The sequence below is a fragment of the Nuphar pumila genome, chromosome 8 (assembly GCF_984573655.1).
Source record: "Nuphar pumila chromosome 8, dmNupPumi1.hap1.1, whole genome shotgun sequence".
Lineage (NCBI taxonomy): Eukaryota > Viridiplantae > Streptophyta > Magnoliopsida > Nymphaeales > Nymphaeaceae > Nuphar > Nuphar pumila.
The window spans coordinates 104,696,329-104,714,686 of record NC_143256.1 but is presented as its reverse complement, the minus strand read 5'-3'; the positions used below and the strand labels follow the sequence as shown (position 1 = coordinate 104,714,686).

At 43.6% G+C, this 18,358-nt stretch overlaps 2 protein-coding genes across 2 annotated transcripts in view; one reads left to right on the top strand and one right to left on the bottom strand.

The window, feature by feature from the left end:
* Positions 1-8,146: 8,146 nt before the first annotated feature.
* On the top strand, positions 8,147-12,751 carry LOC149830111 (uncharacterized). The gene is made up of 2 exons (XM_090015702.1): positions 8,147-10,765; positions 11,367-12,751. The coding sequence occupies exons 1-2, from the start codon at positions 8,170-8,172 to the stop codon at positions 11,810-11,812; spliced, it is 3,042 nt and encodes a 1,013-aa protein (XP_089871828.1). The 5' UTR covers positions 8,147-8,169; the 3' UTR covers positions 11,813-12,751.
* Positions 12,752-15,811: 3,060 nt separating this feature from the next.
* Positions 15,812-18,358, bottom strand: part of LOC149830110 (hexokinase-1-like) — a 42,418-nt gene continuing 39,871 nt past the window's right edge. The window contains exons 8-9 of the mRNA XM_090016318.1: positions 16,766-16,847; positions 15,812-16,516 (exon numbers count right to left, since the gene is read on the bottom strand). Coding sequence (XP_089872444.1) covers positions 16,169-16,516; positions 16,766-16,847 — 430 coding nt within the window. The 3' untranslated portion in view covers positions 15,812-16,168. The remainder of the gene's footprint in view (positions 16,517-16,765; positions 16,848-18,358) is intronic.

Genomic DNA, 18,358 nt, shown 5'->3' with positions numbered 1-18,358 from the left:
AAAGTTGTCGCTTTTTTTATTTGGACTTGTTCTGCATCACACCGTCTCTCCCAATCTATGTCGACTGCCCAAGTCTAAGCACCGAGAAACTTCACAAAACGTATTGATCTTGAAGACCTTATCAATTTTCTTCCGTCCAACCACGTCGCACTCATGAGAGAGAGAGAGATGGTAGTAAGTGTTTGATTCTACGAGAGCTTGCTAGACAAATCCACCTTTGTGCTTCATACTACTTTTTAATACTCCCTTCTCAGCTTTCACTTCACACATGAGTTCTCCATTTCCCTTTCTCAAACCCTATATATATATTTATATTGGCTACACTTGTAGGGTTCCCAACCTCTTAGTTGAAACTCAGAGGGGCAGGTCATTTTGACCAACCTCCAGATATGTCCTTGACCTACCTCCAAATCAACTCTTATTAATCCGTGCAAAGTGTGGACATGTCTGGAGGTTGGTCAAAATGACCTGCCCCTATGAGTTTCAACTAAGAGGTTGGGAACCCCACAAGTGTAGCCAATATATATATATATATATATATATATATAACCCTAACATAAAACTCTTTCTTAAACCTCTTCTTTCTTTAACAAGTTGTGTGAGCTTCCATTTCTTTCTTCTCCTTCCTCTAACAAGTTGACCGCCTCCAGTTCCTGAACCTCTCGCAGAACTTGCTCGTCGGACCGATCCCCGATGGCATCGCCAGCCTCACCGCCCTCCGCGAGCTTAACCTTGACGCTAACAACTTCTCCGACGACGTCCCTACGGCCATCGGCCGCCTCACCGCGCTCGAGAGCCTCCACCTCCAGTACAACCTCCTCGACGGCTCGTTCCCGCCGGAGATCGGAGATCTCGAGAACCTCGCTGAGCTAGTCCTGGCGAACAATCCATTCCCTCGGGCGAGCATCCGGCCGGAAATCGGGCGGCTGAAGAGGCTGAGGTTCCTCTTCCTGCGCGCAACGAACCTGACCGGACCCATCCCGGACTCGTTCGAGAAGTTGAATGGGCTCGTGAGGCTGGACCTGTCGCAGAACGCGCTGACCGGCCCCATCCCCGGTGGGATCTTCCGGCTGCCGAATCTGATGTTCGTGATGCTCTATCAGAACAATCTGACGGGTGAGATACCCCGGCCGATCATGTCCACCAGATTGTCAGAGATAGACCTGAGCAAGAACCAGTTGACCGGAACGGTGCCGCCGGACATCGGTAGCCTCCAGGGTCTGACGCTCCTCTACCTTTACATGAACGAGCTCTCCGGCGAGATCCCGCCGAAAATAGGCCGGATTCCGTCGCTGTCCTACGTGAAGCTCTTCACGAACAAGTTCAACGGCAGCCTCCCACCGGATCTCGTCCAGTACTCCCGTCTCGTGTTATTAGATATCGCAATGAATGAGTTCTCAGGAGAGTTGCCGGCAAATCTCTGCCATGGCGGCGTACTCCAGGCAGTCAGCGCCTACTCAAACAACTTGTCCGGGAGATTGCCGGAGGGATTAGGCCGGTGCCCGACCTTAAACCACCTGCAGTTGCACTACAACAAGTTTTCCGGAGAGATTCCTGCGGGTTTGTGGTCATCCAGGAGCCTGGCCTCGTTGACGATCGGAAACAACTCGTTCTCCGGCGAGCTCCCGAGCATCTCGCCGCTGAATCTCTCCAGGCTTGAGATACAAAACAACAATTTCTACGGCCAGTTTCCGGCGAAGATCTCGTCCAGCGCAGGCTTGCAAGTGCTCAAAGCGAGCGGAAACGGCTTCACCGGAGGGATCCCGGCGAGCATCACCGAATTGAGGAACCTCTCGAATTTGTTTCTGGACCGCAACCGGTTCTCCGGCCAAATACCCTTGGAGATCGGCTCGTTGCAGGGGCTATCTATCCTGGATCTGAGCCACAACGAACTCAACGGCGGCATCCCCACGTCGCTCGCCTCCCTGTTGTCCCTAAACAGTCTGGACCTCTCAGAGAACCGCCTCTCCGGCGAGATACCGCCGGAGCTCGGCAGACTGAAGCCAGCCTTCCTCAACTTCTCCGGCAACTACCTCACCGGAAAGATCCCCAGCGCCTTCGACACCGCGGCGTTCGACCAGAGCTTCCTCCAGAACCCCCAACTCTGCGCGTCCGACCATTCCCTAACCCGAACACTCCGAAGGTGCTCCTCCGGCGGTGCAAGGGCACGGAAGCTTTCCCCGGCGGTTCGCCGCGTGATCCTTGTCGTCGTCAAGATCCTTGCCTCCTTAGCCATCACCTTTGCGGCGGCTCTGCTCCGGGCGTACATTCGGCGGAGGCGTGAGTTCGGCGACTACGTGACGTGGAAGCTCACCTCCTTCCACGAGCTGGGCTTCACGGAGGAGGACATCCGGCGGGGGATGACGGAAAACCACCTGGTCGGGGGGATGACTGAAAAGTAAGTTTTAGTTTATGTGATTGTGGCATTCATATGTATAAGTTTTTTTGAGATCTTAAAAAATCAATGATCCCCAATATATAGCAACTCTATGACTTAAACCAACTTACTTTTACAAATCAAATGAATATGTTTGATAGCATGATTCATGTCAAACAAATTATGCTGAATACATCTATGAGATCTGACTCTACCTTCTCGGGAAACACTCAATCATATATATATATATATATATATATATATATATATATATATATATATATATATATATATATATATATATATATATATTGGCTACACTTGTGGGGTTCCCAACCTCTTAGTTGAAATTCATAGGGGCAGGTCATTTTGACCAATTCTGACTTCATGGATTCATTCTGCATGACCAAAATAATAATGCTCCATGCTTCAATTATATTTTTTTGACATAAAAATATGTTTCGTGAAGGAATGAAAATCTGGCGCACATGGTAGGTTGTTGATTTTTCAACCTCTAGAAAATCTTACATACACAACAATCCAAGGGCCAGTTTTTTACTAAACCAATATGAAGGATATATCTGGAGGGTTAGATTTGCAAAAAAAAAAAAAAAAACAGTACAAAATATTAAAAAATAGTTTTTCACTCATGGGTTTGGAACCATATGAGAGAGGGAGAGTAATAAGAGTTGATTGCGGGCAAAGAGTGAAATGAGTAGGTAGGTCAATGAGGTCTTTATAAATTTGGAGGGAGCGAGATTTGCACGGCATTTGGGGGTCCACACTTTCCTGCTTTGAGTGGGAATAATGGTAACCACTTATTAAGATGACAATTATTTAGGATTCCAGTTGGAAAAGGCCATGAGGTCTAATTTTTTAGGGCTTTGCTGAACAAGTTTGGATACCTTTTGTAAGAGTTCTCGTGCACTCAACATCCTCAACTCTTGCGGGACTTGCATTTTTCTTACGTCAATAATACAATTGTAAAAGAAATGGATTTAACTTTTGCTTGCAAATCATATGGTTCCAAATAAGTTGGGCCAAATGTGACTCCTAATCTCACTCTCCCATTTTCTCACGTGTGCTTGCATGTAGGGGTGGCAAAACCTGACACGACCCGCCAACCCGCCTCTTAGGTGGGTTCGGGTTTGGAAAAAATGAACCTGTTTAATAAACGGGTCGACTCGCCTAACCCGTTTATTACAGGGGTCGGGTTCGTATTAGGGGTATGCCAACCCGCCTGACCCGTTTAATAAACGGGTTAGGCGGGTGGGTCGACCCACCAACCCGCTGACCCGCCAACTCGTCTGCCAACCCGCCAACCCTACCCGCCAACCCAATCCGTCAACCCGCCAACCCGACCCGGCAACCTGACCCACGAACCTGAGAACCCATTTACCCGACCCAACCCATTTATTAAATGGGTTGGCGGGTCGTGTCGGGTTACCCGTTTATTAAACGGGTCGGGTTCGTGTTTGCCACAGCCGACCCGTTTAATAAACGGGTCGGGTTCGGGTTGAGGTATGCTGACACGCCAACCCGACCCGCCAACACGCCAACCCGATCCGATTGCCACCCCTACTTGCATGTAAGGTTTGAAGGAAATGAGACTCATTCTCTCACCATTGTGAAAAAACAATTCTCATTTAAGACCAAGCAAACATGCGCTAAGGAAGCCTTTTATTTGTGGACAGCGTTGGACAAGGACACCATGTGCTGAGCAATACTATCCCCGATCATGTTATAAGATGGTTAAAATTTGCATCTTGGGTTTGATTCATCATCACATACAACTTGGACACAAATGGTTAAAATTTGCATATTTTGATATAAAAAAATTGCATTCTAAGTATTAAAAATAAATAAATTAGGATTTAGCATGTATACACACAATAAATTGGAAAAAATAGGGATTACAAAAGCCCCAAAATATAACATAACTGAAAAAATATGGATTCCCTCGATAAATTGAAAAAACAAAGATTAAAATATAAAACTCATAAAATCTAAACCATGTCAAAAGAAATTGGATTTTGTATCATTCACTCAATAAATTACAAAAATAAAAATTAAAATACAAAAATTTTAAAATCTGAAACATACAAAAAGTAATCGAATTTAGCAGCATTCACTCAATAAATTACAAAAATAGAGATTGAAATACAAACACCCTAAATCTAAAGAATAATAAGAAAAATTAGGTAGCAGCATTCACTCAATAAATTGCAAAAATAGATATTGAATATAAATGCTACGATTTGTAAGTAGGGATAACAATGGACTCGGCCCTGCCCCGCCTCGCCCCATTTTGACCTGGGATGGAGGACATGAAACGGGGTATGGATCGGAGATGGAGGTTAAAATCAAAACCTGTGCTAAGATGGACTTACTATTGCCCCTGCCCAGTCCCCCATCTCCATTAAAAAAATTACTATTATACTCTTGTACATATTATAAAATCATATATACAACCCTAACATAAAACTCTTTTCTTAAATCTCTTCTTTTTCTCTAGCAAGCTGTGTGCACTTTCATTTCTTTCTTCTCCTTCCTCCAACGGCGGAAGGCGGAAGGACTGAAGAAACAGGGTCTCTTCGTGCCTTTCCCCGTTTGGAGCATGGATGGAGGTCATGAAGCGGAGAATGAACCGGGGCTGGAGGTTAAAATCAAAACCCATGGTCTCCACTGCCATTCCTACTTGCGGGGACCCACTAGGAGTTTTTGGTGGATAGATAAAATATGGTCGGAAAATTTTGTTTTTCAAAAATGAAAACAAACATTTACAATTATATTTCACACAGCCACCAATCAAAAAATGACGGAAAACGATAGATGTGTTTGTTGGAACAGGAATACGAGGCAGAGGGGATGAGGGATGATCGACCCCCAAAAATCTGGTCTTGGGGGGTGCAAAATCTGGGTCCTATAGATTTTTCATTAACCAAATTTGATGTTAATCGTGGATTATGTATATCACCCAACGGACCATTTTCTTGTTTCACGGCGGAACCATCACAATCATTTTCCGGCCGGCCCTCAAAATATTAAAAAATAAATAAGTCGGAATCTGTCCGTCTCCGTCTGAAAGATGATCGGAAAGGCTCCATGCGACAAGCACGGTGCCAGTCTGACCATCTTCTGCCCAATCACTGGCCAAAAAAAAGCCAGACTAGAATGAAGAAGAAGGTGAGGGCGGAACATCCATTAATTAAAAAAGGGGGTGATGTTTGGTTAAACCAAGTTTTTCAAACTTGGATTAAATGGAAAAAATTGGGGTGGGGTAGGTTTTCACAAACCTAGTTTTGTGTCACCCAGAGACAAAACTAAGTTTTGACTGAAAACCAAATTATAAAACCTTAGTTTGGCCTTCTAAACCTGGTTTCCATCAAAAAGCAAAGTAAAACCTGATTTTCCTAGCAACCAAACGAGTCCTAAATCTTTAAAACTCTATAATAATATTGATATACTAGACGAGTGTGCATTGAAACCAATGGGGGCTTTATTGACACTAGTTTTGTTTGGAAAAGGACAATCAATTGTGGCTACTATATGTGCAAGAACTAGGTCTGATTACTCTAACGTATAGCACGTTAGACTTTTATCAAGATACTTAATCATTAGAGGGTTTGGCCACTGGCATTATAAGTTTGCGATGAGACCAAAAATGTGAACAACTTCAAGAACTAATGTGCACCAACTTTATATACCATGACTATGGATCTCAAACTCTGGTACACAAAAGACCTCTGCCATAACATGCATGGGGTCTTCTGTTTTTACGATAGGTTGAGGTCTGGTTCGTCTATTAGGTGGGACTTCCTTTATATGTTCTTTCTTCTTCGAGCCCACACTTGACCAAGTTGATCAGACAACTAGAGTTAGGGTTCGAAAGTCACAAGACTCTCTACTTTTTTGATGAACAAAACCCACTAGGAGTTTTACTCCCCCTGGTTATCCAAAAGTAAATCAAGTGATCTTATAGTTTGCTAAACTGATGATGTCACCCCTGACGACAAACCCCACTCTGAGTAATAATTTGTATTTTTTGGACTTTTGATCAATCTAAACCCACATGTCTTTGACATATATTATCATATGAAAAGGTATTCAAACTTGTTCAGCAAAATCCACAAAAATTAGACCTCATGGCCTTTTCAAACTGGAATCCTAAATAAATATCATCTCAATCAGTGTGGTTACTACGATTCCCACTCAAAGCAGGAAAGTGTGGGCCCCCCAAATGCCGTGCAAATCTAGCTCCCCTCCAAATTTCTAAAGACTTCATTGACCTACTGTTTGCCCGCAATCGACTCTTATCTTCCAAATTACTCTCTCTCTCTCTCTCTCGTGGTTCCAAACACGAGTGTAGAACTATTTGGTTTAGTAAAAACTTGCCCTTGGATTGTTGATTGTTGTGTATGTAAGATTTTATAGAGGTTGGAAAATCAACAGCCTAGGATGTGCGCCGGATTTTCATTCCTTCAAAAAAAATTTGTTTTTATGTCAAAAAAGGTATCCAAACTTTGATTTTTAAAATATTGATTTTTGTCCTGTTTTGTTAGAAATATTTGAAAAATTAGATGAATTCAAAAATTTTAAAAACATAAGAAGGAAATAATAAAAATAAAATATGTGAAAAAATAACTATCTTTTTACAATTTGGCTAGCTAAAAATCTAAATATTTTTCCTCAACAAAAATAAAAATCTAAATATTACCATGTAATCACGATACATCATGATATTTATATAAAAAAAAAAATCATGAGCATTTGGTATACCAAGATGAACCAAACGACCCCAACAAACAAAGTGACTAAAGACAATATTTTGGTCATTGGCTTTTTCCGCGAAACAAAAAAAAGAATTGACAAACGCTTGTTTTTCCCTCGGGTTTTCAACGAGAAAATATCGTAAAATATTTGAAAAATAAATAACTTTGAAATTTGATTAAGAAAATGACAATCAAAGGTCGAACAATGTTAAAAACAGTTCTCGTAAATCTTTCGATAAAATAACGATACGTTCAACTTTAAACAATACGTTCATTTAAAAAACTGCGATCTTTTTTATTTTTACTACTTCTTCTTTTTTTTTGTCACTTCGAAGTTCAATTCGAGTCAACGGAGATAGTGACTGGGTCAAGCCCTAAAAATAAATTTGAGTAGGAGGAACTTTCATTTGTGGAAATTTTTAATTTCTCTGTGGACGGGTAGACTTTCTTGTCTCAAGTTACGTGGAGTCAACAAACGGCAGCGTAACGTCGCTTTCCATTGGTCAAAAAGGTTGGCATGTAGTTGATGGTGGGGCCCACGAGTCACGACGCCCCCAGCATCTTTTGAGAGATTCCAAGCTTACCCCTGGTTCATCAAAATGAAACGGATCGGTATCCAAGTTGGGTATTTAGTAGGTCCAATATGCGCAGAAAGTTTGGGATGGTTGGTTCGGGCCAAGATGTAGACTTGGTGTGGTTGAACTCGGTACTTGCAGTCAAACATGGTCGAAGAGTAACCTTCCTGAGGACAAAAAGTTGGAAGACCAGCTTACCAAAACGGCATCCTGAAATTTTATCCAAAGAAATCCGATGTTATATTCTGGATGGTATATAATGCAGGCATAGTAAGTCCGAGAGTTCCGATCATTTACGTCTCCTCACCCACGGGCTCCAACTCCAACAACCCGAAAACCCAACTCCAAAATAACAAATTCGTAATTATCCGAATCACCAGCACGATTAAATAATGTCCTTCGCGGGGAAGCATGGCGAACACAAACCCAAACACAAGTCGACCGCATGGCGAACACTGTACAAGTTTCCCGCCAACGCCTCTTCCTCTGTTTCTTCGTCCTCCTCTTCCTCCCTTTATTCTCTTCTTCCGACGACGCCCAGACGCTCCTGCGCATCAAGCAGTCGTTCGGCAACCCTCCATCTTTGCTCTCATGGAGCGCATCCAACGGCCCGCACTGCAACTGGCCGGGCGTCTCCTGCGCCCCCTCCACCGGCGACGTCACCTCCCTCTCTCTCCCCAGCCAGGATCTCTATGGAGAACTCCCCCCTTCCGTGGGAGACCTCGCCAACCTCACCTTCCTCGACCTCACCAACAACTCCATCTCAGGCGGCTTCCCCTCCGTCCTCTTCCGCTGCGACCGCCTCCAGTTCCTGAACCTCTCGCAGAACTTGCTCGTCGGACCGATCCCCGACGGCATCGCCAGCCTCACCGCCCTCCGCGAGCTTAACCTCGACGCTAACAACTTCTCCGGCGACGTCCCTGCGGCCATTGGCCGCCTCGCCGCGCTCGAGAGCCTCCACCTCCAGTACAACCTCCTCGACGGCTCGTTCCCGCCGGAGATCGGAGACCTCGAGAACCTCACTGAGCTAGTCCTGGCGAACAATCCATTCCCTCGGGCGAGCATCCGGCCGGAAATCGGGCGGCTGAAGAGGCTGAGGTTCCTCTTCCTGCGGGCAACGAACCTGACCGGACCCATCCCGGACTCGTTCGAGAAGTTGAATGGGCTCGTGAGGCTGGACCTGTCGCAGAACGCGCTGACCGGCCCCATCCCCGGTGGGATCTTCCGGCTGCCGAATCTGACGTTCGTCATGCTCTATCAGAACAATCTGACGGGTGAGATACCCCGGCCGATCATGTCCACCAGATTGTCAGAGATAGACCTGAGCACGAACCAGTTGACCGGGACGGTGCCGCCGGACATTGGTAGCCTCCAGGGTCTGACGCTCCTCTACCTTTACATGAACGAGCTCTCCGGCGAGATCCCGCAGAAAATAGGCCGGATTCCGTCGCTGTCCTACGTGAAGCTCTTCACGAACAAGTTCAACGGCAGCCTCCCACCGGATCTCGGCCAGTACTCCCGTCTCGTGTTATTAGATATCTCAATGAATGAGTTCTCAGGAGAGTTGCCGGAAAATCTCTGCCGTGGCGGCGTACTCCAGGCAATCAGCGCCTACTCAAACAACTTATCCGGGAGATTGCCGGAGGGATTAGGCCGGTGCCCGACCTTAAACTATCTGCAGGTGCACTACAATAAATTTTCGGGAGAGATTCCGGCGGGTTTGTGGTCATCCAGGAGCCTGGCCTGGTTGACGATCGGAAACAACTCGTTCTCCGGCGAGCTCCCGAGCAGGTCGCCGATGAATCTCGCCAGGCTTGAGATACAAAACAACAATTTCTACGGCCAGTTTCCGGCGAAGATCTCTTCCAGCGCGGGCTTGCAAGTGCTCAAAGCGAGCGGAAACGGGTTCACCGGAGGGATCCCGGTGAGCATCACCGAATTGAGGAACCTCTCGAATTTGTTTCTGGACCGCAACCGATTCTCCGGCCAGATACCCTCGGAGATCGGCTCGTTGCAGGGGCTATCTATCCTGGATCTGAGCCACAACGAACTCAACGGCGGCATCCCCACGTCGCTCGCCTCCCTGTCGTCCCTAAACAGTCTGGACCTCTCGGAGAACAACCTCTCCGGCGAGATACCGCCGGAGCTCGGCAGACTGAAACCGACCTTCCTCAACTTCTCCGGCAACGCCCTCACCGGAAAGATCCCCAGCGCTTTCGACACCGCGGCGTTCGACCAGAGCTTCCTCCAGAACCCCCAACTCTGCGCGTCCGACCCTTCCCTAACCCGAACACTCCGGCGGTGCTCCTCCGGCGGCGCAAGGGCAAGAGAGGTTTCCCCGGCGGTTCTCATCGCGATCCTTGTCGTCGTTGGGATACTTGCCCTCTTCGCCATCGGCTTCGCGGCGGCTCTGCTCCGGGCGTACATCCGACGGAGGCGCGAGTTCGGCGACTACGTGACGTGGAAGCTCACCTCCTTCCACAAGCTGGGCTTCACGGAGGAGGACATCCGGCGGGGGATGACGGAAAACCACCTGGTCGGGCGGGGCGGCACGGGAAAGGTCTACAGGGTCCCGATCGGAGACGGCGCGGTGGCCGTGAAGCGGATCTGGGACAGCCAGAAGGTCGGCCGGAAGTACGAGAGGCAGTTCGAGGCGGAGGTGGAGATCCTCGGCCACATCCGCCACGCCAACGTGGTGAAACTCCTCTGCAGCATCTCCGGCGACGACTCGCGCCTCCTCGTCTACGAGTTCATGGGGAACGGGAGCCTCGACCAGTGGCTCCACCACGACGCCGACTTGGTTCTCGACTGGAAGACTCGGTACCGGATCGCGTTCGGCTCGGCGCGGGGCCTCTGCTACATGCACCACGGCTGCTCGCCGCCGGTGATCCACAGGGACATCAAGAGCAGAAACATACTCCTGGACGAGGAGTTCAAGGCCAAGATCGCGGATTTCGGTTTGGCCCGGATCATAGCCCGGGCCGGAGAACCGGACACCGTCTCGGCCGTCGTCGCCGGCTCCTTCGGGTACATAGCCCCAGGTCAGCCTCTTTCGCTTCACTTCCTTCGTCTACCTTTTGGGTCGTATTCAAAGTTTAATCTTAAGCAAAACCGTAATCCGGATCTCATGAAAGATTCCTCACAAACTCTTATTAATCTTGGGTCTATCTGGTCAGGCCCTTAAATGGGCCACGCCGAGCTGGATTCTATTGATATGGCATCTTGCTTCCTAACCGGACCCAGCCCAATTTTATTTGACCTGACCCTTCCAAACAAATCAACCTGGCATATATCGGGTCGGGTATCCAGCCTGATATGGACCCTACCTCCCCCAGTTAGGGCAGTAGACATCTTTTAACTGGTTCTTTATTTATCTGCCCTGCCCTCAGTTAGGGATGCAAATGGGATTGTCCTACCGTTTGCATCCCTTGGGCCTCAGCCAATCACACACGACAGCATACCATAGGCCCCCACTCTCCACGGAATGGAATGAAATGAAATGATGTATGTGATTGGGTGGGGGCACAAATAGTTCAAAATCAAATTTTTTCATGAATTGCTTTGATTAGTTTGTTGATTGTCTTGCTAAGTAACAAGTGTGAATTTTTTCTCACTCTGTTTTACAACAATTGTTGGCATCAGAATATGCATACACTGTGAAGGTGAATGAGAAGAGTGACGTCTACAGCTTTGGAGTGGTTCTGCTAGAGCTTGTTACTGGAAGGGAAGCCCACAATGGTGGGGGAGACATAAACTTAGTGGACTGGGCTTGGCGGTTTTTGCAGGAGGATAAGCCGCTTGTGGAAGCCATGGATGCGGAGGTCTATGATCCTAACGTGTCCGAGGGAATGTTTGCAGTTTTTAAGCTGGGCCTCCTCTGCACAAGCAGCCTCCCTTCTAACCGGCCTTCCATGGAGGAGGTTGTAGATATATTGCTCCGCTATGGGCCTCGTTTAGATGACGCCAAGTTGGCCGATGCAGAGAAGCCAACTAGTAGTCGAGATGCCTCTCCGTTGCTATTCCACAAGAGTCTCAGATCCGATAGCAGAGGCAAGGTTATTGACATGGATGTATCCAGCCTGGTTTGATGAGTTCGACTAACGGGAAATGGCACACGCTATGCCCACCATGTAAATGGACATCGAGGCACATGCTGCACCGACAGATTCATGAAAAGTACGTGTATGTCCAAAGAGGAGAGGGTGGTGTATGTTCCCCCTGGAACCAGGGGGTAACATACAACCTGCTCGGGTAGCTGTACTAATTCTTTCAAAGGACCACACACATGTGTGATCCCAGCACCTATCTGATGCACAACATCCCCCTAAGGTCCGCACATTGTAAGGCAAGTTGAATCCATTTTCAACTCATCAGATTCGATCAAGGTTTGGCCTCCACCACCGCTATTCCCACTGCATTTTTTGATGTCGAGGACGTGCACCAACACTCTGAGGACAACGACAAGAAGCTGGCGGCAATGGTAAGGTTGATTGGTTGACGATCATGTAAGAAGGGGAACAAGAAGGGATGAATGAAAATGGGGGCAGTCGTGGCGACCAGAGGCACCTCTCCCACCGATAGGCGGGGGTCCCACTCGTTGTACATGGTCGGCGATGGATTGCTGGTCAAGTACCGGCTGGTGGTTGTGGTTGTGGTTGCAGGACGTGAACAGAAAGGGATAGAAAAAGGGTGAGACGAAAGAGCTACTGGTGAGAGCTCACCCCCAACAAGCTGACGACAGTCGACCAGGTTTGTCATTGGTCTGGGTTAGCGGTGACCACCTTACGGCATCATTGGAGGAAGGAGATGGGTACCTAGAATAGGTGGGGTTAGGTAGGGTTGATCAACGATGGTGAATATTGCTGATTTTGGAAAATTGATCGGTTGTAGAATAATCGTACCTCACATAGAATGTTATGTTTCTGACATGTATCCAACGCCGCTCAATTCGGGTTGAATGTTTAACGCCTCTTGAAATCAACAAGATCGACCCTCGAATAGAATCAAGGCGAAAAATCTTGCTCTGATACCAATTAATGTAAATCGAGAGGTCCTGATTTATGAAAAAAAATGCTCTCATACCAATTAATGTAAAAAAACTATGTTAACCTACTATTATGTACGAAATCCAAAAAAAACTAAAATTTGCATAAAACACAAGAAAATAATAATTTTTAATCATTCATCCCTATCAACTCCCTCAAATCCCTATAATGAGTATTTATAGAAAACACAATAAACCTTAGGTCTATTTTGGACTTGAAATAGATTCATTACATAAAAAGTTCTAATTCTAATAATATTTAAATAAAAATCTTAAACTAAATTGGATCTAAATGAATCTTTATGGACCGCACAAAACAATGTGGGAGTAGTACAATATAACAGTTTTATCAATCTGGACATGTACGAGTAGCACTATAATCATAAGAGGGGTCTCAGGCTCTGAGTTTTGAATCTAACCGGCGAATCTTGGAAGCTGGAATATCGGCAGGAGAGAAAAAGCATAAAAGAGATTGAGCATGCATGCGTGCAAGGTATTAATTAGAAAAATGTAGAATAATTAAAGAATAACAAGGAGGTTATAAGTAAAAAATATAAATAATATAAAACATTTACCATATTGAAAAATTGTTACATTCTACATTATATTTTTAAAATAATAGTTATTTTAATATCTTTAAAATGACAAATATCTGAGTTGGACATGTCAATTGTAATATAAATCCTCAACAAAAAAGTACATGAGTTTATCCAAAATTTTGCTTGAATTTTTATGTATATTTTTTTATATTTTTAATCTACTAATTCCTATGTGACTTTGTGAAATATCATAGGTGAAACTATATTTCTAAGTAAATACTTGAATAATTTTATGCATAAATTCGCTTCATTAGTTATAACTATTTCTAACATTTTACTCTACAAATGCATATATGTTTTCTGAAATATGTGTACATAAAGGTATGTGCTTTTGAATGAAAAAGTAAAACATGAAGCAATGAATCCATTCATGCGGCTTCACGCAATGCACAAATATATGAACTTATGGATCTGTTCCGTGGCTTCGGACGGGGGCATCATCTTCTAAGTTATTTCAGATTTTGGTAATATATCATTTATAATTTTTAATGTATTAATTGGAAATTATGAATTAATCAACAACATAGAATATTATAGGGATTACAAATTTTGTTTTTTTATTATTTTTTTGTATGTTTTCTAAGATTTTTTTTTTTGCATATCCCAAGATATACTCTTGCTGAGAATATCTCAAGAATATGGACTTGGAGGAAGGACGGAACATAAGGGAAGGCATGTTTTGTAGTAAGAGTCATTTTTCAAAAATAGACATCTAGTCGTCGTCCGCAACCATCTTTTCTATTTTTCAAATACTTCATAATGCTCCAAAGACGCCCCTTTGTGTCAAGTCATCCCCAAATACTTTACAGATACGCTTCCTAACAACTAGGGGTGTCAACGGACGGGTTTGGTTCGGACCTAGGTAGAACCAGACTTGGGCCCGATTTTCGATAGATATGGTATCGGGTCAGGGCCTGGGTCTAACTGGGTCCGCTATAAGAGAAACCATACCCAGACCCGATAAGAATTATATGAACCAGACCCAGTAAAATAATATTTTTTTTCATTGTAAAATTGGTGAAACTCAGGTCGGGCCCGGGTCTGGTATAAAATTTCACAAACTATACCTGGATCCATGTATTAATCAGACCTTCGGGTCCGGACCCAGGTCTTAATCGTTTATCACCATACCAGGACACTATAGGGTTTGGTCCTGGTAAACCCGACCAGTTGACACCCTTACTAAGAACCACCCAAAAAATTAACAAAGGATTCATTTAAAACTGTAAGCTCACATGTTCACCCATTGCCCTTTAGACTCAGTGCTGCTATAGACAAACATTTGGTAATCAGCCAGGACCTTCACATTTGAATGGGGCATCCTTCGCCAAATAACAAACATATCATTTGCAAACAGGAGAGTTGATCAAGTATCCGGAATAGCAATCAATTAAAATGAATTAACTTATTAAGAGACAAGAACATCATTTATTTTGTTTAAAAATGAGGTTGCTAATTCTTATTTCTAGTAAAACAAGCAGCATCAGATACAAGTCAGCAGTTCATTAAATTTAATGAGGTTGCTAATTCTTATTTCTAGTAAAACAAGCAGCATCAGATACAAGTCAGCAGTTCATTAAATTTGACTTAACCCGATTAACCAAAGTCTGTGGCTGCACTTGATGCAGCTTTAGGTTGCTCATGATCGTTTGTTGTTGTTCCAAGCTTGGCTTGATCTTTGGTATTATTATGTTCCAAGCTTGATAATTGAGCTCAAGTTCCTTCAAGTTAACAATGACAGAGCACCGTGTGGCACATACAATACATAAAATACCATCTCACCTCGACTCTGCAAGCTTCAGGCCATAACTTCAATAGCCATTGTTGCATTTAGGTTTTTGTTTGAAACATTTATTTCATTGCACTGGATATTGTAAGCATAGCATTATGCAGAAAGAATGTTACATATAACTTGCATATAAACTTAGGGGTCCTATATAGAACAAATCCATCCACACTAGGCAAACCTGGTTTTCCTTGAGCTTGTCCTGTTTACTTATCAAAGTCTACAAGATTTCAACCCTGAGCAAAAATATTTTGGAATTAGCTTTTATCCAAGGAGAGCTCAAGCATTTTGTTTGGTAAATGTATCCCAACCATGTTTTAGGGGTCTATTTTGGACCCGTCTTCAGAGGGCTTTATTTTGAAAGGAAAGAGTTCATTAATAGAAAAGGGAATGATGAGGCATCAATCCCCTAGCAAGTTACAAAGCAAGATAAAAGAAAACAAATGACAAAAGATCCGTAGGCCCTCACGACCCTCCTAACATCCAGCAAGTCTAGCATGCCCTAACCAGGCATTGTCCTGGCCTTCCCATTTCATAAGTACCCAATGAAGAATTTCCAGTTTTACAGTTAAATGGAGAACCGTGAGTGGCCCGTTCAGACAGGGCTTTATTAAGTTGACCATACATATAACGATGAGAGAGGGAGATTCTAAGATACAGGTACAACTTTTTATTCTTCCAATATATCCAAAAGTTGGATGTTTCGCAAAGATGACACATAACTCAGCAGGAAGAAGAACAAAAAAAATAATGGCAGGCCCTAATGGGAGATATGAGATATTACCAGTCCTGCAAACTTTACAAATAGTGGACAGGTTTGCTGCTTGGCTAGAAATTAGAACTGACCTCCCCAAAAAGAACATGCTACTTAACCACTAGTGAAAAGGAAAAGAAAAAGAGAAAGCTCGGAGACTCACAATGCCAGAACTCCATAATCAAACGCTTCCTATTTCCTGCTTTATTTTGATTGGATGACATGGTTACAACACTGTCGATCCAAGGAGATCTATGCTAGTCAAGACTCTTCAAGCTCAAGATACTGTGAATGTGAGGCTGCAAGCAGTGCAGCTCCTACACCAGAGCCATCATTGGAATGTTCAACGGACACAGTCTTAGAGACCTCATCACCAAGTAGCTCTGTGAGAGTGTTCTCCAGGCACTCCCTGAAATAGGTATAATGTTCATAAAGCCCACCATCCAAGGCCACAACTGTCTTCTGATTTTCACCATCTCCAACCACATCTTTTCCCAATTTCTTCAATATGCCCAAGATCCCAGCTGCAGCCAAACGAGCAGCTCGAGCAGCAACGATATCACAAAGTTCAACAACTACTTTGCGTGTTCTAAGGGAAGTGTTTGATATCTGTACAAGGAAAAAGAACAAGAGAATCAAGGGGCTGGAATCCATCAAAACACTGTATATTCATATGTTTACAGGCCTAATGATATATAGTGGGGTTTGGTTGATAGTCTATCATGCCCATAAATATCTCATGGAATGCAATTTGGAGCTGGGACACTTGTTGCATGGGGGGTCAAATAAGCTGAGAATTTAAAACATTCATGGAAATATTCCCCCACACAAATTGGTTAACAAAAGAATAAATCATACCCCTAATACATCCTTAAGTTTAGCTCCAACGATTCTCAGATCAGGAGAAGCATCATGATGCATTGCTGACATGTCCGGTGTTCTGCGTAAACCCCAAAGAAAATCTACTCTGTGATATCCATACCACAATATACATCGATATAAAATGCAAATCATGGTCTAAAGACATACTGCTATATCAATGCAGTCATTGTTTCTCAAATGAAATTGTACAAAGAAATTAACACATGAAAAACAAACCATCAATAAATTACAGCCATGCCATTAATTTGATACCAATATGTAAAAAGACGACACTGCTCCTGAGCAATAAAAGCAGAACAATATGTAATGCTTAAGACACCCAAGTTGTACATGGTTCCTAAACATGTACTTGTCCATTAGAAATTCTTGTCTTTGCCTTGAAATTCCTTTGTGAATATACCCGCAAAAGTTGATATTTAGACCTAATTAATTTGGTTTAGTTGCTTTTGATTCCAAATTTTCTCACACAATTATAATCTATTTGAAAATGCTTGTATCTGTCATGAAGGATGGGATTTTGTCAGGTGCCAATAAGCTCCAAGTTATCATGGTAAGTAGGTAGACCAAGTTATCTTAATTCCCAATGTAGTCATGAGGCTGCATACCCATATCATCCCAGACATTATTTCTGAGAATGCCATATACTTTGTTTTAATGTTTGAGCGGATCAGTCTTTTGTTTTATGCTTTTTCATAAGATTAGATTTATTCTCAAGAACATATAATGGCCTTATTTTTTCTTGTATTTGGATCACCTACCTAATCTGCATCGGAATAACTTACCATGGACCGAATAACCAATTAACATGCTTGGATAGATCATTTTTACAAAGGATGAGCTCCTTGAGATATAGTGTCCGGCATACATCTCAATTCTCATGAAACTTTCAAGAGTTTCCAATGTCTACATAGTAAGCACATGCACAAAATACATATTTGATCAACTGCATTTCCTATATTTGGCAGGGTGATGGTAAGGTATTGTAGAGCTTCATCCATACTTTGACATATCTTTGGATCCTTCATCAACAAAAGCAAGATTATCACTACACATTCGCTAGCCTTGTACATGAGTAAGAAATGATCTATTGAAACTTCTCGAAAACCTTCATCTTAAGGGCATCATGAAAACTCTGAAATCATATTCTCAGCACTTGTTTGAACTTTGAACCCATAAATAGACTTATTGAGTTCACACACATGTCTGCATTGGCTGCAATAAATCCGTGGTTGTTCGATGAAAACTTCCTCTTTTTACTCTCCATGCAAGAAAACATTCTTAGCATCCAATTGATGTAATGCCCAGCCAAAAGAACGTGCTAAGGAAATAACTACTCTGACTATACAATCATAAAGATAAGGCTAAAAGTTTGATCGTAATTGAAGCATAATGCTGATTATATCTTTTCATGATAAGCTGATCCTTGAATCTCTCTACACTATCATCAGATTTATATTTCAGTATACAGTTTTTATTGTGTTTGGCCCCTTTCTATAAATATATTATTTATAGGGGATAGTCTTGTATATTTTTCAGTCTGTTGTAATAAGTTGATGCAAGTGGACTATT

Excerpts from the sequence above, each read along its gene's own strand:
- LOC149830111 (XM_090015702.1), top strand. The coding sequence starts at position 8,170 with ATGGCGAACACTGTACAAGTTTCCCGCCAACGCCTCTTCCTCTGTTTC. Across the intron at positions 10,766-11,366 it reads CTTCGGGTACATAGCCCCAG|AATATGCATACACTGTGAAG; the intron begins GTCAGCCTCTTT and ends TGTTGGCATCAG.